This window comes from Asterias amurensis, chromosome 11 (assembly GCF_032118995.1).
Source record: "Asterias amurensis chromosome 11, ASM3211899v1".
In the NCBI taxonomy this organism is placed as follows: Eukaryota; Metazoa; Echinodermata; class Asteroidea; order Forcipulatida; family Asteriidae; genus Asterias; species Asterias amurensis.
Window position 1 is genome coordinate 20,202,311 of NC_092658.1, and position 22,714 is coordinate 20,225,024.

At 37.9% G+C, this 22,714-nt stretch overlaps 1 protein-coding gene across 1 annotated transcript in view; it reads left to right on the forward strand.

The window, feature by feature from the left end:
• The window catches only part of LOC139943961 (serine/threonine-protein phosphatase PP1-gamma catalytic subunit B-like), a 56,343-nt gene that overhangs the window by 18,577 nt on the left and 15,052 nt on the right, over window positions 1-22,714 (forward strand). The window contains exons 3-4 of the mRNA XM_071940875.1: window positions 10,405-10,512; window positions 18,648-18,736. Coding sequence (XP_071796976.1) covers window positions 10,405-10,512; window positions 18,648-18,736 — 197 coding nt within the window. The remainder of the gene's footprint in view (window positions 1-10,404; window positions 10,513-18,647; window positions 18,737-22,714) is intronic.

Below are 22,714 nucleotides of genomic sequence, written 5' to 3' on the forward strand. Positions count from 1 at the left end.
CAATGTTTTATACTATCAACAGCTCCCCATTACTCGTTACGAAGGAAGGTTTTGTGCTAATAATTATTTCGAGTAATTACCAATAGTGTCCACTGGGCCTTTAAGCCTGCAGCAGGCTGACCATGATCATTACACAACCACTTTGTAAATTCCTACTAACAGAATTGTGCAAGGCTAGGTCTCTACATGTAATGTAGTACCTGCGCTGGTAGGGGCTAGCCTTGAACATCCTATGTTCATATACTATAGGTAACTTAGTGCGGCATCTAACCTTTGATAAATAGTTAACGAGTCAATAATGAAGGGAATTTGCTTGCACATGCCTGCTTAATTTGTCCCTCAAGTGGAGCGGTAGACGTTAAGGTATTACAATATTAGATTAGCTTGTGCGCCGTCTTAACTTTGTTAGCGGCACCCACAATATACACGTTAGAGTGCTACTTTGTGCACTGTATTCAGTCTAACGTGCCGCCCACTTGCACTGATTCGATTCACACAGCTTGGCCCAATACAGAGGAATTAAAGCCGATTGTATTACTCCAGAACTTTATAAATACATTAACGCAAAGGGAAAATTTAAGGGGAAGCCAGCCTTGTGAAGTCTAAAGCCCGGTTCATACTTCCTGCGAATGTGAATGCGATACGAATGTTGACATCACAAATTCGCAACGAATAATTCACAGCAACTCAACTCTGCGAATATCAGTGCGAAAGGAGGGTTGTGACGTCAAATTCGCTTCGCATTGGCATTCGCAGGAAGTATGAACTGTCGAGAGCAGGACTTGAACCTGCAATCTCTGGAATAACGTGCCAATGCGCTACCAACTGAGCTAATTTAGCCCCATGTTGGCGGTCTCCCTATTTTGTTAGCATCTTGTTAGGGTACATGTAGCTCTTTGCTCTATTCAATGTTGTTTGAAAATTAACCCCTCCAGGTTTCCCTGGTGGTTTATTACAAAATATTACACTGTACGTCTCTCTCTGCATAGACAGTGTGTGATGAACTTTATGCAAATAAGAATCCAATAACTTTGGAACAATCACCCAATTAATGTCTGTAAATCTTCTTGTGCTTTTAAGAAAAAAACTTAAAAACTTAAAACTTATCTCTTTCCTAAATAGTTGATTAATGATTTGTTTCTAGCTAGTTTTAACTTATCATTTTTTTTGTTATGCGCTTTGATCATAATTTGGAAAAGCGCAATATAAATACCTTTTGTTGTTATTATTATTATTTTTAATAATCCTTTTTGAGGTATGGCGGATGGGATAGGAGTGTACTGTTTGGTTTGGGTGTATTCAGACAAATTTACCCAAACCTTATAGTGCTGTAGCATTATGTCCGCCATATCTCAAAAACGCTTATGGGTGTTTCACAAATTATTAAAAACAGACATGGTTTAGACTTAACAGGCATAACTCAGTGCTCAAACTTAGGAATAAAATCCCAAAGGCCTCGGGCGTGAAAGCTGAACATTTTTCAGGACGACTTGAATTGATTTTTCAAGACCAGAATCTCAATAAGTCGAGCAACACTGAGAGAAGATCTCTTTCAGTTGTCTTATCTTATGGGTACATTTCAATACTTGACCGAATTGTCATAGCCAACACTTTTCACACATGTTGGTAACATTCAGGATTGATACTTCACGGTGGCATCAAAGGCAATTGCCTCCAAAGGCATTGCCTTGGTGCCCTTGAAATACTTCAGTAGGGTGCCCTTTACCAAGGAGAAAATACCTGGGTGCCCCTGCTATTTCATAAACAAAGTAATAGGTTGCCCTTCACCAAGGACAAAATGCAGGGGTGTCCATGCCCTTTCGTAAACGAGTATACAGGTTGCCCTTGTACAAAGGAGAAAATGCCTTGGTGCCCATGCCCTTTCATAAACGAAGTATACAGGTTGCCCTTGTACAAAGGAGAAAATGCCTTGGTGCCCATGCCCTTTCATAAACGAAGTATACAGGTTGCCCTTGTACAAAGGAGAAAATGCCTTGGTGCCCATGCCTGTTCATAAACGAAGTATACAGGTTGCCCTTGTACAAAGGAGAAAATGCCTTGGTGCCCATGCCCTTTCATAAATGAAGTATACAGGTTGCCCTTGTACAAAGGAGAAAATGCCTTGGTGCCCCTGCCTGTTCATAAACAAAGTATACAGGTTGCCCTTTACCAAGGACAAAATGCAAGGGTGCCCATGCCCTTTCATAAACGAGTATACAGGTTGCCCTTGTACAAAGGAGAAAATGCCTTGGTGCCCCTGCCTGTTCATAAACAAAGTATACAGGTTGCCCTTTACCAAAGAGAAAATGCTGGGGTGTCCATGCCCTTTCATAAACGAGTATACAGGTTGCCCTTGTACAAAGGAGAAAATGCCTTGGTGCCCCTGCCTGTTCATAAACGAAGCGTACTGGCCTATGCTTGTCTAGTCGTGAGTTTACTGGCCCAATGCTAAGATCACTGGCCTCTGAGGCCCGTGGTCCAGTGTTAAATTTGAGACCTGTAACATATAAAGTAATTTCATTGTGTTCCAAACAAACTTCATTTTAAAATTACATGTACATGTAGTTGTGTTAACTTCCCACACTCATCTCATTTAAGAGAATAAGCTCTGCTTGGGAATTAAATTTCTGCTTTGTTAGCCTTAAACATTAACTTGTTGTGCCGGTTTAACTTCCGATGCTAATTGGATACGAAGGAAAAAACCTCCACTATTCATTTCTGAATTGTTCGTACTGTACATGTACGCATATTAACGAGGCCGAAGAAACAAAATAGATTGTTTTTCTTTTTGTAAGTTATATGACATTTCTATAATTGCATTCTGTTTTTGTTGTTTATTTTTAGTACATCAAGTACCAATTTACATTTATTCCATTTTCGTGTATGCCGAGCAAATAAAGTAGATTACTTTTCTTTTTCTTAGGAATACGTACATTAATTTATATAGTTGCATTTATTTTTAGTACCTTTAAATGCCGTTTTGCACTTCTCATTTTGTTTTTATTATACGTGAACATAATTGCATGTTTTCTCTGTCAACATTCAGTTAAAAGCAGTGAACACTAATTGGTAATTTTTCAATAATTAGAAGCGTAAAACCCTACTTGGTAACGAGTAATGGGGAGAGGTTGACAGTATAAAACATTGTGAGAAACGGCTCCCTCTAAAGTGACGTAGTTTTCGAGAAAGAAGTAATTTTCCACCCGAATTTGATGTTGAGATCTCAGAATTAGATTTTGAGGTCTCGAAATCAAATCAAGCATCTGAAAGAACACAACTTCGTGTGACGTGGGTGTTTTTTCTTTCATAGTTATCTCGCAACTTTGAGTTTGACGACCAATTAAAATCAAATTTTTACAGGTACGTATTTTATACGCATATATTAAGATACACCAAGTGAGAAGAATGGTGTTTGACAATTACCAATAGTGTCCAGTGTCTTTAAAGGTAGGGTTTTAATTTTTGTGTAGTATTATACATGTGGGCAAACTTATGCAGAAAGATATAAAGTACTGTCACCTGTAAAAGTTTCAGCTGAATTTACTGTCTCCTGTATTTAGAAAGCTGCAAAAACTGTCACAGTATTTTAATCAAGAGCGTTGAATCCATCCTTGTTGATGTGAATACTGACCGCATCTTTGGCTGTACCAAGGGCAGCATTCAAACAAGACACCATGACAATTTCAAAAAGACACCTGCAGGGGACTTTCTGGAGATTAAAATTTGTTGACCTACTTTTATTTATTTCTAATCAACAGAGGCATTTCAGATGAATTAATTTCGCAGGCAGCAAACCATACCATAACAAGTAGGCTTTCGAATATAAATTTTTAATTTTGGCTTAGCAATTAAGAAATTTGTTAAAGCAGTTGTTTCTGCTATTACGGCTTTTTGAAATTGGGCTCAGATTTGATGGTACAGTGTTTCTCCCAATTCAACCAGGGCCCAATTTCATAGAGCTGCTTAAGCACAAATTTTTGCTTAAGCCAAAAAATCCTTGCTTAGTAAAATCCGATTACCGGCCAAGACTCCACTCAATTGTTATGCTAAGTAAACAACAGCCAAATACCAGTCGCAAGCAATGTATATGGCATGACATTTTGGCCAGTAACATGTGTAAAAAAAGTGAGTTATTTTCGTGCTTACGTAATTTTTTTGCTTTTAGAGATTGGCCTCAGGAAGAAACGCCAGTGGGATACTATAAAGGGAGGGTATGACCCTACTGTAGTGTTCCATTCCATCTTTATAACAAGTAGGCTTTCAGATACTAACTATATATTTTTTTGTTTTTGCTTAGAAATTAGGAACTTTGTAAAGCAGTATTTTCTGCTATTATAGCTTCATGGCATTGGGTTCATATTTAACGACATAATGCTTCTTCCCAATTCAATCTGGAAAAACATCAGTCAGTGCCAGTATAGGCTACTTCAGTCAGTGTCGGTATACTTTAAAGGGAGGGTGTGGCCCTACATGTACCTTTGGTAATTGTTCAAAAAATTAATGACCATAAAAACTCACTTGGTCAGAAGCACTGCAGCTGTTGATTAAATTCTTGAGAAACCATTCCTTCAAAGAAATATGGTTAGTCTAGAGAGAAGGCTTCAAAAACATTTCAATCTGAGAAATGTTTCTGCATGAACCGTTTCTCAGATTGTGTGTTCCAATTGCTGATTGTGCTTCCTGCGTGGACATACATGTACAAACATGTAACTGCTCCAGATTTTCGGCAATATCTCAAAAATGCTGACATCTTTTGAAATGAAATTTTCACAGGTTGGTTTTATTGTATAAATCTACATACCAGATCATATTCAATAACCAATGTACATACTTGTTGTTAATGCTTGCTGTACAATGTGGTAGGGGCCTAGTTCATTTGAACATGCTTGCAATGTTTGTAGGACCTTGCATTAAAATAGAAAACTTGTCACTTCTTGCAATGAAATTTTCACAGGTTAGTTTCATTGTATAATACATTATAGAGGATTAAAAGAACAGGATTCCAAAAACCAAATGTATACACATGTACATGTACATTGTACTTTGCCGTTAATGCTGGCTGTGTGTTGTTTTATTCCATTTTCCAATAGTGGAAACCACGCGCAGGCAGCGCTGTACAAAACTTACTCCTCTTTAAAGGAAAACGTTGCCTTGGATCGGTCGAGTTTGTCTTTGAAAAGCATTTGTAACCGTTTGTTATGAAATGCATATGGGTGGAAAGATGTTGTGAAAGTAGAATACAATGATCCACACAAACATGCCTCGAAATTGCGCGGTTTTCCTTTTACCTCGTCGACTAACACGGTCAGCCATTTATGGGAGTCAACTTTTTGACTCCCATAAATGGCCGACCGTGTTAGTTTGCAAAGGAAAAGGAAAACCACGCAATTTCGAGGCAATGTTGTGTGGATCATTGTATTCTACTTTTAAAACATCTTTCCACCCATATGCATTTTACAATAAACGGTTACAAATACTTTTTATAGACCAACTCGTCCGATCCAAGGCAACGTGTTCCTTTAAAAACAACTCCTTACAGAATGGTGTCTTGTGAACAACTAAATTAAGATGATGAAAAAGTCCCACAGGAACCAGTGTACTGTATTCCTTGGCTATGACTAAGCTAATGAATAAACATGAAACAACAAACAATACCGCAAAGATGCAATATCATATACTGTAAAATATAATCTTATGAAAGACAAAAAAAAGAAAGACAAAGAAGTAACATAATAATAGAGTAAAACCATGGAGATCACCTTTTTGTAAAATCAAAGGGAATTCAACAAATTAATCAGAGAAAACAAAACTATACAGGTTTCACCTGTCACATACAGGTGAAAAACAATCAAATGGTTCAAAAAACCAAATGTGCAAACTTTGTTGTTAATGCTTGCTGTACATGTGTGGTATGTGTTCATATGAACATGTAATTATTTGAGGGGCCCTTTTTATGTTAGTAGGGCGAGGGCAACTTGCCTACAGGGCTGAAGCCACTGTGACCCACTATAGATCTGGCAATCAATTGCTAGCTGAAGGGCTCAGTTTATTCCCAACAAACCACATGTACCGGGTACTTAGCTTTTGCATTTGTAGATTCCAGATAAGCAGGGGGGTTCAAGATTTTTTAATCAAATTTGTTGGAGAAAAACAAAATATATGTCCATGTCTGAGAATGAAAGAGATGACCTGATGTTATCATAAGTTAATGAACATGTAGGGTCTACTACATGTATAAACAGTGTTTTGTGAAAGATTTGTTAAATTCCGGCCATCTTTTAGGGAACAGTCAAATTCCTTGAGCTCTGTACGGTATATTTCTTCCTCCATAGTATACATGTTACATGTACATGTACGACATCCGTGTGTTGCATGCCTATTTCTGACAGTTTCCGGTTCCGTTCGTGCGCATGCACGTACAGTCTTGGTGGAACTTCGTTCTGGTTTTCCATTTACACACAGCTCAGCCAACTCAGCAACAGCGCCCACATCGCCCGTAACAAGAAACGTCTTGCTTCAAGACTAGCGCGGAGTATCTGCTCACAACTGGTTATAAACACTGGTCATTAACAAAGGTTTAATCACCCCCACGTGACGTGCTCTCCGCCAATAGAAATATATAAACTGTCTGAGGTTTTTATGAATGTAGCATACCTATATAGTGTAACGATGTTCACGATGTACATGTGTAATTTATGCAACTATTTATACTGTTTGTAGTCCTCTTGTGTTTCTCCTATTCAAACACATCCTGTAACCTAACGGATGTCGAAAAAAGAAAACAGTCTGGCCCCTTTAAGAGTTGAGTTTTCACCATTGCTTTTTTGGCTGTTGCACACAGGGAACTCGACTTTTAACGATCCATTGCCGAGTTAGTAGTAACTCATTGATACAAAGATGATGGCCATCAATTATGAATTGACTTGGAAATTTTGTTCATCTAGTCAGGCTTGTTGGAAACCAAATACGTGGGCGAGCCGTTGTAGCGGGTCGCACGGGAGAAAATAAAATTGCAATTATAATCTTGCACAGTATCCATCCACAGTCCACGACATGTGAATATTCCACCACTTTGTCGTCGATGTACGAATGGTGAAATTAAAATCTTTAGGATGTCTGTCATAGACACACGCACGTACCACTCGTGCTCTAAGATCGATGGCCAGAATTTAATGGAAAATAATTATCCCTTATCCATTTTTGATTTCATCACATTTTTAAATTTCTTTTTATAAATAGTTTAAAGGGAAGGCAGAGCATATAAACAGGGAGTTAAATAAAGACAATTTTGAATTTTTCTTTTAGCTGCCCCAGATAAGCAGTTGTAAGCCTGTGATGTGTGCTGTGGTTAGCAGGCCTGGAACCTGAGGCCACAAATAGCCTCTGATGCCCTGGTCTTGGTCTCAGTGCCCCTTCAAATGTTTCATATTAAGATAAGAAGTGCCCTTTAGTCACAAATACATCTATTACACAATGTTTTGGCCGGTAACTTTTTCTGGTCAGCACTAAACAAGCTTGTTTTGTGCTTAGTTACTGCTGTGCTGTGAATATACTTGTCTCTACAAAGATTGGGTCCAGTGCCCAAGTTCAAAGCGTTAAAGGAACAGTTTGCCTTGGACCGGTCGAGTTGGTTTTTGAAAAGCGTTTAAAGGAACACGTTGCCTTGGATCGGACGAGTTGGTCAAAACAAAAGCGTTTGTAACCGTTTTTTATAAAATGCATATGGTTGGAAAGATGTTTGAAAAGTAGAATACAATGATCCACACAAGTTTGCCTCGAAATTGCTTGGTTTTCCCTCTACTGTGCGAACTAACATGGTCGGCCATTTATGGGAGTCAAAATTTTGACCCCCATAAATGGCCGACGTGTTAGTCGACGAGGTAAAAGGTTAAACCACGCAATTTCGAGGCATGTTTGTGTGGATCATTGTATTCTACTTTTACAACATCTTTCTACACATATGCATTATATAAAAAACGGTTACAAACGCTTTTCAAAGACCAACTCGACCGATCCAAGGCAACGTGTTCCTTTAAACCGTTTGTTATAAAATGCATATGTTGGAAAGATGTTTTAATAGTAGAATACAATGGTTCACACAAATATGCTTTGAAATTGCGTGTTTTTTTCTTTTACCTCGTCGACTAACCTGGTCGGCCATTTATGGGAGTCAAATTTTTTTACTCCCATAAATGTGCTGACTGTGTTAGTTCGCAAAGCAAAAGGAATCAATATGCATTTTATAACAAGCGATCGAAGGCAACATGTGCCTTTAAGCTATTTTGCTTTAATTGCTGCATGCACAAATGAGCAAGATACTAGTTACAGATTCTTGCATGATAGTTTTATGCTTCGCTACTCTTTGTGCTGCCGAAGCAGCGCAATAGGAAATTGGTTGCTGTTCTCATGATGGCCTCGTAAATCTGATATGAAGTCAGTTGCGTCATATTTTTGGTTAATTTTCTACGGTACAATACCGAGTCCCTATCCGGCAATCAGTGTGCACATTAATCACAAGAGCAATAATCCACATTGGTGGTGTATAAATGTCATGTGTGTTATACAGTGTGTCAACTAATCTATCATGACATATAAATCTTTCAGACTAGTCGTCTTGCCAATGGATTGATCTAACAGTCTTGTAATGTTAAACATCACTAAATCAAAAATGAATGCAGGCCTCCTGAATGCCTCGATTTTGAAAGGGCAGGAGCACCAAGGCATTTTCTCCTTGGCACACGTAAAGGGCACCCTATGAGGAAATACTAAATTTCTACTGGAGCATTTCAAGGGCACTTGGCAATGACGAAAGGGCATGGAGGCAATTGCCTTCTTTGCCTCTGTGAACTATCAGGCCTGATGTACTTCAAAAAAGATACACAGATTTGTTCCTTTTTAAAAGACACTGGACACTATTGGTATTGTCAAAGACGAGTCTTCACAGTAGGTGTATCTCAACATGTGCATAAAATGACAAACCTGTGAAAATTTGAGCTCAATCAGTCGTCGAAGTTGCGAGAGAATAATGGAAGAAAAAATGCCCTTGTTACACGAAGCTGTGTGCTTTCAGATGCTTGATTTCGAGACCTCAAATTCTAAATCTGAGGTCTTGAAATCAAATCCGTGGAAAATTACTTCTTTCTCAAAAACTACATTACTTCAGAGGGTGCCGTTTCTTACAATGTATTATACTATCAACCTCTCCCCATTACTTGTTACCAAGAAAGGTTTTATGCTATTAATTATTTTGAGTAATTACCAAAAGTGTCCACTGCCTTTTACATCCAATGTTTATTCTTCACCTTCAAAAACCTGGTATAGGCAAGGTTTTTGCCAGGACTCAGTCAAAAGGTTTTTAAATTTGCTTGAAATTTAGAAAGTGGGTGTCCAAATTGTTCACTTACAATACATTAAATGTAAAAAAAATACCAAAAGTAATAATGGCCTGATGTTTCGACCCTTCCAGAGTATTTCTCGAAGGCTAAATAAAACAGGGAGTCCAAAAGACACCCAAACACCCTCTGGCTATTGTAATACACTATGCTTGTAAGATTATTATTAGATTCCGGTTGGGTTGTTTGTATGCATTGCCATTTAAACTAGGTTTGTTTTCATTTAATAAGCATTCTAGGAACCAAAGTGCTCCCAATGTTTGTAATAATAACACAATTTGTGTACACCGCTTTATCTATGGACATCATTAATTTACAAATATAAGACGCAGTTAAATATAGTACCCTGGAAAGGTGTACTACGGTGATGCTTCACAATCTGTAGCCAATGCTTGCAATCTGTAGCCATTGTACATGTACGTCAGATCCAGAAACACTTACTGGGCACTGCCCCTGCTCTTATGATAAGTGGTCATGTTTTTTTTATACTAATGCATTACATTTTTTTTTAAAGGCAGTGGACACGATTGGTAATTACTCAAAACAATTATCAGCATAAAACGCCGAAGCAATCACACATGTACTTGTACTACATGTAGCTTATTACAAGCAAACAACTGAACCGTTGTACACTATGTGCATAAATGAACTGAAGCTATACACGCGTCAAAGACTTTCATTTTCAGCCCATGTATTCCATCAAAATTTCCAATTTACGTTTCATGGTTCAAATATTATGCCTGGGATGTAAATGTAAATGTGTACATGTAATAAGACCATCTAAATGTGTGTTTTTTTTCCCTTCTGAAATTGACAACTGAAATACTTTCCAGAGCGATCGGTTCTTTTTCATCATCTATTTTTTTGGCAAGGTCTGCAATTTAGTCATTTCAAATTAAAACTTTATGTTGATTTGTCATTTTGTCTTCAACTCGTCTTTAATCCTCTTTAATTTTTATCTCCATCTCTCTCTCTCTCTTCGTCTCTTCCTTATGGCTGGTGCGAACCACAGAGGCAAACAGTCCCTGGAGACCATCTGTTTAATGCTCGCCTACAAGCTGAAATATCCCAGCAACTTCTTCCTCCTACGCGGCAACCACGAGTGCGCAAGTATAAACAGGTACGTGTCCAGAATGGGTATGGTCAGTGTAGTGGATTTCTTAAAGGTGTTGTTTCTCTCTCGTAAAATGTTGCACAAATTTAATGGGAAAAGATAAGGGCCTGACTTTTCGACCCTACATATAGCAGAGTCTTTCTTGAAGGCAAAGTCTTTTCTCAATTTAGCCTTCGGGCATAGTCATGGTTTTGACATCACCTTGGGCCTATAATTTTATTTGTGCCCCTCATAGCAGTCAATATTTCCATACTATGGATCTGAAAGCTTAATGTACTTATAAGTTATAAACTTGGTAGTGAGTCTTTCTTAAAGACAAAGTCTTTTCTCAATTTAGCCTTCGGGCACAGTCATGGTTTTGACATCACCTTGGGCCTATAATTTTAACTGTGCCCCTCATAGCAGTCAATATTTCCATACTATAGATCTGAAAGCTTAATGTACTTGTAAGTTATAAACTTGGTAGTGAGTCTTTCTTGAAGGCAAAGTCTTTTCTCAATTTAGCCTTCGGGCATAGTCATGGTTTTGACATCACCTTGGGCCTATAATTTTAACTGTGCCCCTCATAGCAGTCAATATTTCCATACTACAGATCTGAAAGCTTAATGTACTTATAAGTTATAAATTTGGTAGTGAGTCTTTCTTAAAGACAAAGTCTTTTCTCAATTTCGCCTTCGGGCATAGTCACGGTTTTGACATCACCTTGGGCCTATAATTTTAACTGTGCCCCTCATAGCAGTCAATATTTCCATACTACAGATCTGAAAGCTTAATGTACTTATAAGTTATAAACTTGGTAGTGGTGATAAGCATCCTGCGAAATTATTATGTCTGATTAGAAATCAATAAAAACATTTGGATCTGAGAAAATAAGGTTTATCGTGACTCGGAATCGCAATGCAATGTGGGTAGGCAGAGGGATCATTTTGACATGTTTGACGACCGCAGTGTATTTTGTGATCTTTGTGTGGGTTCAACAGCACCCCCCCTCTTGATATTTTGCTATTCACAATAAACCTTTTGATTCATGCATGAATCGTTCAAGGGAATGCTTCAGCCAGAGATGCTGTTTGTACCTGCTGCCATTTCGCTAAGTATTGATTTTTGGGGGGTCTGTTTTCTCAGCAAGTAGACAAGGAATTCAGCTGGAACTTTCACAGGCGACTTTTATTGTATCTTTCTTGAAAATTAATTGCCAATAATCCAATACTAAATGATGACCTACATTTATGCAACCTTTAAAGGCACTGGACACTATTGGTAATTGTCACAGACCAGTCTTCTCACTTGGTGTCTCTCAACATATGCACAACATAACAAACCTGTGAAAATTTGAACTCAATTGGCCGTCGACGTTGAAAGATAATAATGAAAGAAAAAACACCATTGTCACACAAAGTTGTGTGCTTTCAGATGCTTGATTTCGAGGCCCCAAAATTTAATCCAGAGGTCATGAAATCAAATTCGAGAAAAAATTCTTCTTTCTTGAAAACTACGTTACTTCAGAGGAAGCCGTTTCTCACAATTACCATCAACCTCTCCCCATTGTGCGTTTACCAAGTAAGGTTTTATGCTAATAATTATTTTGAGTAATTGCCAATAGTGTCCACTGCCTTTAAGCATGGAGCGATGGCCTACAATTGTGTAGCCGTTTAGGTTACCAACCATTACAGTCACTCTCCCATGTCTAATTTCATGTGCATGAAACTGACCCATAAAAGTTTGAGCTCATCTAACCGCTTGGCTGCCTGGATAATAAAAAATGAGGGTCACAAGGATTTCAGGAGAATGGAAGATTCGGTTGCAGGACTGATGCTTCCCTTTAAGATGGTATTTAAAAGCTTTTATTCTCATCTGTTTTGATGACATAAATAAACTCAGTGTGTTTTGGAAGGGCCTGGTTTTTGCACGGGCATCAGAAAATGTGAAAGACTGTTTTTTTCATTAATTTTTGTTTGTACCACATTTACATTTTTGCTACACTACTGTATGCTGCCTGATGTGGAAGACATTCAAAATACCAAACGAGTACACTGCAAATTTACATTACTGTTTCCTGCCTTGCAACTTGTCATGAACGCGTGAGGTTGAAAGGAAAGTGAAGATTTGCTTTAATATATTTGCTGTTGAAGCCTGGATTGGTTTTAAATATCTCTATTTTCACTGCATACATGCTTCTATGAACAGTATCGGTACATCGTGCGTTTATCAGACATAATATGTACACTAAGTTTGTTCGCAGGGATGTAGATGGCAACATTACATTTTGACACGATTCATTGGCAAAGCACTGCGCTTGTGTGTGCATATTGCTTAGGCCTACCGCCTAAAGAGAAACTCATTGATTTAGTATCCATTGCCGCCGTCTAGCTTTTGATTAAAAGGACAAACAACCAGCGCCTGGAAAAGTCATCAAATTAAGGCGGTAGCAATTTAGGGGGAAAAAAGAGAAAAGAAAGTTTTGAGGGATTTTGTGCATAATCGTAAGCAAGTTATTTTGATTGCGGGTATCGTAATAAGCGACAGCAGTTTGTGGGGTCTTCAGATGCTGTTTTCTCAAAATATTCATCAGTAAGATGGGGTTAGTAAACTTGTAATCAAATAAGTTTTCAAATTTAGATAATTGTTTTTGTTGAGTGAGAATTGCCAAGACACTCATGCCTGGAATTAACTCACGGTGGCCACAGAAGCAATTGCCTCTGTTGCCCTTGGCTTTGGTGCCCCTTAAATAAGGTTTCCATAGACGTTAAGATTTTGGTTTTCAATGAAAACACCCTGTAAAACAAATTGAAATTCTGGGCTTGAGATATAGTCAATTTTTAATGATTGTAAGAAAAGGTATATTTACAAAATATTGTTATATAAATGCTTATTACCTGGTATTGAGATGCTTACCTTTTGCTCCATTTACCCATTAATCTGAGATTGGGAAACATTTCAATTTGAAACTGTTCTAAAACCAGGTCTCAATTATAGTGTAAATTGTCTGGACAGGCAGAAGTTGATCAGGTTCTCGATCTATTTCTTAATTTTTTTTCAGTGAAAATTAAACAGGCTATTTTTTAGGATATTTACTTGACACAAGGAACATACTTTTTAGAAATATACTTCCAAAACTATGACGTACAAACCCTTTGAAAGAAGTACATGTGTACAATAGATCTTTTAAGCTGGAATTAATTTATTCCATGACTCCTGTAATCTATCATCTGACTTGAACTTTTTCAAGTGATGCTGCAGTTAAAGGCAGTGGATACTATTGGTAATTACTCAAAATAATTATCATAAAACCTTTCTTGATTACGAGTAATGGGGAGAGTTTGAAAGTATAAAACATTGTGAGAAACCGCTCCCTCTCATATTTAGAATTTGAGGTCTTGAAATCAAGCATCTGAAAGCACACAACTACGTGTGACCATGGTGCGACAAGGGTGTTTTTGTCTTATATTAATATCTCGCAACTTCGACGACCGATTGAGCTAAAATTTTCACAGGTTTGTTATTTTATGCATATGTTGAGATACACCAACTGTGAAGACTAGTCTTTGACAATTACCAATAGTGTCCAGTGTCTTTAAGTTTTCATGCGGTCTGCTTTCACTCCTCTAGCAAAAACAAACAAAATAAATGAAAGTTAAATCCGGACTTATTTGAAACAGGTAAACATGGAATCGGGTGTTGTGTTATCCAGTGGAGCAATGTGAACACCAGCAATCAGTTAAACACGGTGTGTTTTTACAATCAAACCTGCCCATGTGTAAGATCCCAATTCATTTGTGATGGATTAGACTCCTTGCATCACAGCACACTGCATTAGTGACTGCGTGCACGAGGCTTTAAAGGGGGAAGGCTTACTGCACATCAATGTTTTCACTGACGAGTAAATGAGTTTCCATTCTTTAAAGCCAGTGGAAACTATTGGTAATTGTCAAAGACTAGCCTTCACAGTTGGTATATCTTAGCATATATGCATAAAATAATAAACCTGTGAAAATTTTAGCTCAATCGGTCATCGAACTTGCGAGATAATAATGAAAGACAAAAACACCCTTGTCACACGAAGTTGTGTGCGTTTAGATGGTTGATTTCGAGACCTCAAGTTCTAAAGCTGAGGTCTCGAAATCAAATTCGTGGAAAATTACTTCTTTCTCAAAAACTATGGTACTTCAGAGGGAGCCGTTTCTCACAATGTTTTATACCATCAACCTCTCCCCATTACTCTTCACCAAGAAAGGTTTTATGCTAATAATTATTTTGAGTAATTACCAATAGTGTCCACTGCCTTTAATGCTGAACATCAAATAATAAACCATAAGAGAAACTACTGGGTAAACTTTAAATGATTTGGGTTTGACCAAAGAAAATTTACTAGAGCAGGATTTGAACCGAAGAACCTCTGGATTAACGTGCCGGCGCTCTAACAACTGAGCTGCATGTATCTAGCTCTACAATTGTACATGTTGTTGGTCTCCCAATTTTGTCGATATCTTCAGGGGTGTTAGTCAGAAGCCATACAACTGTTAACTGCTGTGTAGCTAGGGATAACACCCAAGTTTGCGATACAACCTGGGAAGCAGCAGCCAGGGGGTGCCTTAAGGGGCGCCTTAAGGGGCGCAACTTTTTATTTCAGATAACAAATACATGAAATAAACCTCAAGGGCTGCTGACTTGGTAAATTTTAAATGATTTGTGGTTGAGCAAAGATAAATTATTTCTGAATACATGTACAGTAAGCCTAACTGACAATTTCAGCGAATTCTGTCGTCAACTTTGGTGATGACGAAATTTTGAATAACCTCTTTTCACTGGTTGGTTGGAAGATTGATGTTAATATTAAAAACTTGAGAGTAGGAATTCATTAACTCTTCCATAAAACAATCTCTTTAAAATTCATTCAACTTCTTCTTTAAAATAAATAAAAACTAAACCATGTGTTAAGTACCAGAGTGTCAATTGATGACAGACCCCTTTAAAGTGAGAGGTGGGGGGGGGGGGAGGATTTGTAAATATTGTATTTGGATCCATAGAAGACATTCTTGGGGTCACATTGCAAGTTTATGAATGGCAGTTTTGAATTATGGATGCAAGATGCAACTGTGTGTGAGAGATTGAGCAGATGAGATGATCAGCTGCTCCATCTGTATTTAAAGGGCCTGGGTACTTTTGGTACGACACAAACAAAAAGTCCACAGATTTCACACAAAATTGTCAGGATTTGTAGATAATGATAGTAGAAAGGTTCCCTTAAAATGTTACTTGCTGAGGTCTAGTAGTTTTTGAGAAATGAGCAAAGCGATGTCACGAAAATAACTTTTGTCAGGGACGAAAATAAAAATGTTGACATGTTTTTACAACAAATGCGCAACTCTCCTGAAAACATTGCTCTGTGAATTTCACTTTTTTTTCCTTAAAAACTTGTACACCAATGAAGCTGAAACTTCGATAGAAAAATCATATTACTGTACATATATTTTCTTTCACAGTGAGTAGGGATGACCCGGCCAAAAACTACCCTACAAAAGACTTTGATATACATGTACTATGTACAGGGAGAATTGTCAGAATAGGGCAGCATGTCCCAGAAAACTCTCAATGAATGAAGAATTGTAATTTATCTTAACAGAGCAACTAATGAGTTGCATTTCCAATTTGTAAAAATGTTAACTATGGTATATTTGATTCCTGTCATTGCTTGAGTGCTTTTCAATTTGAAACAAACTTAATGAAGGGATAACAATATGACAGGAAGAATTAAAATTGAAAAAAAAACAAAAAGAATCTTCTAAATTCCTCGTCAAATATACAACACAGAATAACCAGTTAGTAAAAGAACTGCAAAGCCACAGGCAAAATTTGAATGAGTATACTCAACGATTTGAAATGAAAATGAAAAACCCCAAAGAGACAGGCAAATTCCATGTGCTTCGATGACTGTTGAATTGATTGTTTTTTGTTTTTAAATAGACGGCAGAAATATAATTTAGGAATTCTAAATATGCATCATTGTATGCCTAAAATTTAAATGGAAGGACCAAACTTATTATAACTAAACTAATGAAAACACGTGTGCAGGTAACTGAAATTGGTTGCACAAAATACGGAAACCCTAATTTGGTAGAGTTACAAAACATCTGCATTAAGTTGAAAACTTGAAAATAAAAATGGACACAATTTTGTTGGAAGTGTTCATCAATTCCAGTCAGTCAACTACTAGATTGTGCCTAGACTTGTGGGCGAGTTGTTAATGGTTTGTTGCGGTAAAAGTTGAGATGTGGTGGTGGCGTAATGGTTTAGGTCTCAGCGATCGAATACCACTCTCGCAAGATCACTGCTCTTGCGTGAAATTGGTGGCTGCCGACCCCCACCCTCACACCCCACCCCTCATAGACTGCAGTAGTCTCGTGGGGGCCAGGAGTCTCAATGCCGCCAGTATCGCAGGAATTGCAGAGAGAGTCAGAATGCTATCTCCGCGACAGACATTTAACGTCTGCAAGTCTAATTACTACCACAAATAATAAATTCCTGTGGTTAATTGATGTGTTATTCCTTCATCAAGATGGCCTTCTACATGTACAATGTACAGAACGCCCCAAATAAGGTATGGTTTTAGCAATAATCTTTCATGTCTGTGGTATGGAAGCCATATTTAATTATGCCCAATCTTTAAAAAAGAACTTACAATACATGTAGGCTCTTTTGCAAACAAGTATTTTTTTTATATAAAAATAGAATGAATTTGATTTGATTTCAACTTCACTGGATATACAGTCCATAGAATGTACAGACAATGTGCTTTCTTGATCTCAATGAAATTGAACACAAAAGGGATTTTTTCTGATAATAAACTTGGGTTGAGACGAATAAAGAGGTTTGCAATCTCCTTCTTTGCTTGATTAGAAAAGCCCACACAGTGAGTACTTTGATAATACATAACTTGCATTTTACATTAAGGTTGTTGTTGAGTGGCTGCTTTGAGTGCAAATCCAATTCATCGTTTTTTTTTTCCTTCTCAATTTTGCATGATGGTTATATTAATTTCAGATGTATTTAAAGGAACACGTTGCCTTGGATCTGTCGAGTTGGTCTTTGAAAAGCGTTCTGTAACTGTTTCTTATAAAATCGGTATGGTTAGAAAGATGTTGTAAAAGTAGAATACAATGATCTACACAAATATGCCTTGAAATTGCGTGGTTTTCATTTTACCTCGTTGACAAACACGGTCGGCCATTTATGGGAGTCAAAAATTTGACTTCCATAAATGGCCGACCGTGTTAGTTCATGACGTTAGTTCGTGACGTAAAATGAAAACCCTGCAATTTGAGTGATACTTGTGTGGATCATTATATTCTACTTTTAAAACATCTTTCTAACCATATACATTTCATAACAAACGGTTTCAAACGCTTTTACTAGACCAACTCGTCCGATCCAAGGCAACGTGTTCCTTTAAAAATTATTTCATACTTTTCTTATAAAGCATGTGTGCAGGGTCCAATTTCATGGAATGGCCAAGCCCCTTCAGAAGAAATCGCTGTGCCCCTTCAAAAGTGACTTAAAGGCCTGCATTTGTGAAGAGAAAAGCAAGAAAAAGAAGAACAAAAATTGACTACCCATAATTACCCCATCATGAAAGTCAAATTAAGTTTAAAGCCCTTGAAACTTTGTTCTTCTAAAGACCACTGGACAGTATTGATAATTCTCAAAGACCAGTCTTCTCACTTAGTGTATCTAAACAGTATGCATAAAATAATTACAAACCTGTGAATATTTTAGCTCAATTGGTCGTCGAAGTTGCGAGATAATAACGAAAGAAAAACCACCCTTGTCACACGAAGTTGTGTGCTCTCAGATGCTTGATTTCGAGACCTCAAAAACTAATTCTGAGGTCTTGAAATCAAATTCGTGGAAAATTACTTCTTTCTCGAAAACTAGGTTACTTCAGAGGGAGCCGTTTCTCACAATGTTTTATACTATCAACCTCTCCCCATTACTTGTTCCCAAGTAAGGTTTTATGCTAATGATTATTTTGAGTAACTACCAATAGTCTCCACTGCATTTAAGTTTTTTTAAATCCTATTCTTCATGTAAATACATAGGACTGAAACAATAAGAAATTGTTTCCTCTTTGTCATTCTCCACAGGATTTACGGTTTTTACGACGAGTGCAAACGCCGATACAACATCAAGCTGTGGAAGACATTCACGGATTGCTTCAACTGTTTACCAATTGGTGAGTTCCAGGCTAAAACAATACGCCATTTGCGTGTTAGATTTGAATATTGTCTGGTACAATGACGCGCTTGATCACAAGTTACCACTTTTAATTTAAAAATTTAATTTCCTCAGACTATCCAGACAGTTGTTTCATGTGTGTCACATGGTTACATGTAGTGGCAAGCTTTTGCGTAGTTGAAACGGTTAACACCCATGCACAATTTTCTGAATGGACGAACAATATATGGCACAATGGTACCAGTGTTTGCTCAACTGGAGGTTGCTATACAAAAGCTTTCCCCAAACCATTTTTTGACATAGCAAATATTAGTCTGAGGAAATCGAATGTTAGAGGCACATTGTGACTAAAACGAGTCACTGTACCAGACATTATTCAAATCTAACTCGCAGATTGCTGATTTGGCATTTTCCTGGCTCTGATCAATCGAAGAGCAAAGCCTAAAATACACACCATAGCGATTACTGTACTGTATTGCTGTAAGCCACAGTGATTAGTTGTAACACAAGGTACATGCACTTGTGTACAGTATTTGCCCGAGGGTCTGCAAACCGGGTGTCTAAACATAATATGAGAACATTGTGTCCAAATTGCTCACTTAAAGTGATTGCTCATTGAGTTATTACCTACGTGTAGGATCCTTCCTCATACTCTAACACCAAATCCAACACCAAATACATTAATAATAATAATAATAATAATAATAGACGGTTCTTATATAGCGCATATCACCGTGAGGTCCCTATGCGCTTAGAAAGAGAATGAAATAACTTGAAAAGGCGAAAAAGAATAAATTAACTGTGATAACATTGATTGAACAAATGTGTCTTAACCCGGGTTTTAAATAGATCAGTAGTTTCAGCCAGCTTGACATTGTTGGGTAAACTGTTCCAAAGATGTACAGCAGCGTTCTGAAAAGAGCGAGAACCATAGGATGTTGATGTGATAGCCGGGGCTGAGAGAAGATGTTTGTTCTTTGAACGTAGGTTTCTAGCCGGTTGATACTGTTGAATTAAATCCTGGAGATAAGCAGGGGCTGTACCATGAAGACAATGATAAGTTAACACCAATATCTTAAATGCAATACGAGACCTAATTGGAAACTAAACTGTTGGACTCTGATTATGGTGGGATGTCTGACCCAACCTCGTTCCCAGGGGTGAACGATCTCGCCGCGCCATTTTTCCCCCAGCATGCCTTGCTCGATCATAACCCCTGGAAGTGTAACTCAAAAATACCCAAATATAAGGGATATTACAATATAGTCCTGTGGTTGATCCGTTCTGTGTTGGGCGTTAGTCGCGCACACGCTGGATGCGCTGTGTGTAATAAAAGTCATACACTTTCCTTGGTGTTCAGTGGTGCGTGACAAAAAACGTGAATACGCACGCGTTTCGGCATATAGAGCATTTTGGAGATGCACTGCGTTTCATATTTTCGCGTATATGATAGCCAGTCAAAGACACAGATCGGAGTTTCCCTCCCTCCTCTTCTCACACTAGATGGACACTCAGTGCAGGAAAATTCCTGGTAAAACGTTACAGACCTTTAAAAAAAACACACTTCCAGGAAATGTCTACCCATTTGATTTGGACAGGTTGGGTGTTGGTCAGGGTCGTGAGGATTTTCTAGTAAAAAGCTCCTCTCACACTAGTTGGACACCCAGGAAAATTCCTGGAAAAACAATTCAGACCCCCCCCCCTCTTTTTTTTTTTTTTTTTTACTGCCAGGAAATGTCTATCCCCAGGGGTCAGGCGAGAAAACCCAGAGCCAAATTTTACAGACTGCTGGACACTATTGGTAATTACTCAAAATAATTTTTATCATAAAACCTTTCTTGATTACGAGTAATGGGGAGAGGTTAATAGCATAAAACATTGTGACATTGTGAGAAACAGCTCCCTCTGAAGTGACGTAGTTTTCGAGAAAGAAGTAATTTTCCACCAATTTGATTTCGAGACCTCAGATATAGAAATCAAGCATCTGAAAGCACACAACTTCGTGTGACCATGGTGCAACTATGGTGCCTTTTTCCCCTTTTATTGATATCTCGCAACTTTGACAACCGATTGAGCTCAAATTTTCACAACTTTGTTATTTTATGCATGTTGAGATACACCAACTGTGAAGACTAGTCTTTGACATTTACCAATAGTCTTTAAAGCAGAAAATATTGCTTAATTTTCTGCTTTAGTCGAAATGAACAGGATTTCAGTCACAAATTGGTAGTTTTTATGTCATTGTTATTCTGGTAAGCATAATTTTGTTGTGCTTACACACATGCACATTGTAGCTACTTTTGTGCTTAAATGCAAGCTCTATGAAATCTGGCCCTTGATGGTATACTGATTTTTTTTTCTCATGAAAACTGCATTAAGTGTAAAACAAGCATTGGGTGGCGCTGGCACTGGGGTTAAAAGTCCCCAGGAATTTCCTGGGAATTGGCTTGTTAGTCTGAAGAGGTTTAAATCACAGAAACATATAAAGCATGATACATGCTTTCAAATTTAAAATGAGGTGTCCGGAGGACAACAATTGAACCTGACATCTAACTCTCTGGCAAAAGCAACAAAACAAAAGTTGTGGCACATCGCCCTTAACCGAGGCATTTTGAGAAAAGAAAGTTCAGGGAGAAGCTTTTTTGCCATAGAAACAGGGCTAAGTGTAAAAAGAGGCTGAGATAGCGTTATATTCACATCCAAAAATAGCAGGTCTTCGAAACTTTGAAATTGAAAAAAAAAACACAAAAAAAACCTAACTTTTCCCAAAGAAATGATCTTTCGTAAAAAAAAAAAAAAAAAAAATCAATTTTTGATGTTTTGCCATCGAATAGTTGAACTGTAAAATGGGTTATTTTATTTGTTGTTACTGAAAAGGAAACTTAAGAAGCTTTTATCCAGATTAAGAAGAAAACATTACTCAGCTTAGTTTCTGCAATACTTTAAAAAACGCCTCTTGAATTCGATGTAGTTAAAAACAGAGTTTGATCAAAACAGTGTGGGAGGACTGGGCAGTGTTTGATCACACGCATGAATCTTCGATCGTCTAAACCCGACCAAAAAGGGAAGGATCTGACATTTTCTTTACACACCATGAACCCATTCCATTGGATTGTTTCATTACGCTTGCGTATTTATAGATCCATAGGGAGCCACTTTGGGCAGTTTTCTCATCAGAACTGCACTGAGGACATCAATGTGATTATTCATTTATTCTATCAAGTTTAAACCTTGGAAGCAGACAATTTATTTACTTCTATTTTTGGAAGTTTTTAAGTGGTCAGTATTAAGTATTATTTGTCTGGTGACTTGGGAAAGTTTATCCATTCTGATTGGTTGAGAGGAGATCACATGGCCATGTGTAAACGTGTGTTATAAACACGTTGAGGAGTATTTGAACTTGCCCTGAGGAAGTTGGGTCAAAAGAAGGCGCTATCAGATGAAAACTCAAAAAGGAAAAAAAAAAAACAACAATTTGGAAATTGTCATTAGCACAGCAGATCAGTTATCTAAGCGAAACAACCAATGACACCATAGCAATTGCCGTGGTGCCCTTTGCCCTTGCTGTGGTGCCTTTTACAAAAATTCAAGTTTACATTTTCCTAAAAGACATTGGGGGTGCCCCTAACTAGAGGGAAAATGCTAGATGCCCCTTCAATTCAAGAACGAAGGTCAAGGCCTGTCTAAGGAATAACCTTCATGCCACTGAGACCTTTGTCACTGTTTGCTTTTATGGTGACTAAAGCCCTGTTCGCATTGGACTTAATTTGGGTGAACTAACCGAGCCAATGGGTAACTTACCCATTTTAAGTCCAATGCGAACAGCCCAGGAAGTTTTCCTCTCAGGTAACTTACTCGAGCCAAAGGTGCCCAGGAAGATTGACCAGGTCAGTTTAACCGAGCCAGAAAGTCCAATGCGGACGCGACGACTCGGTTAAATCTCCCATCCGTCCGTGACCCGAAGAAGCTGACATGT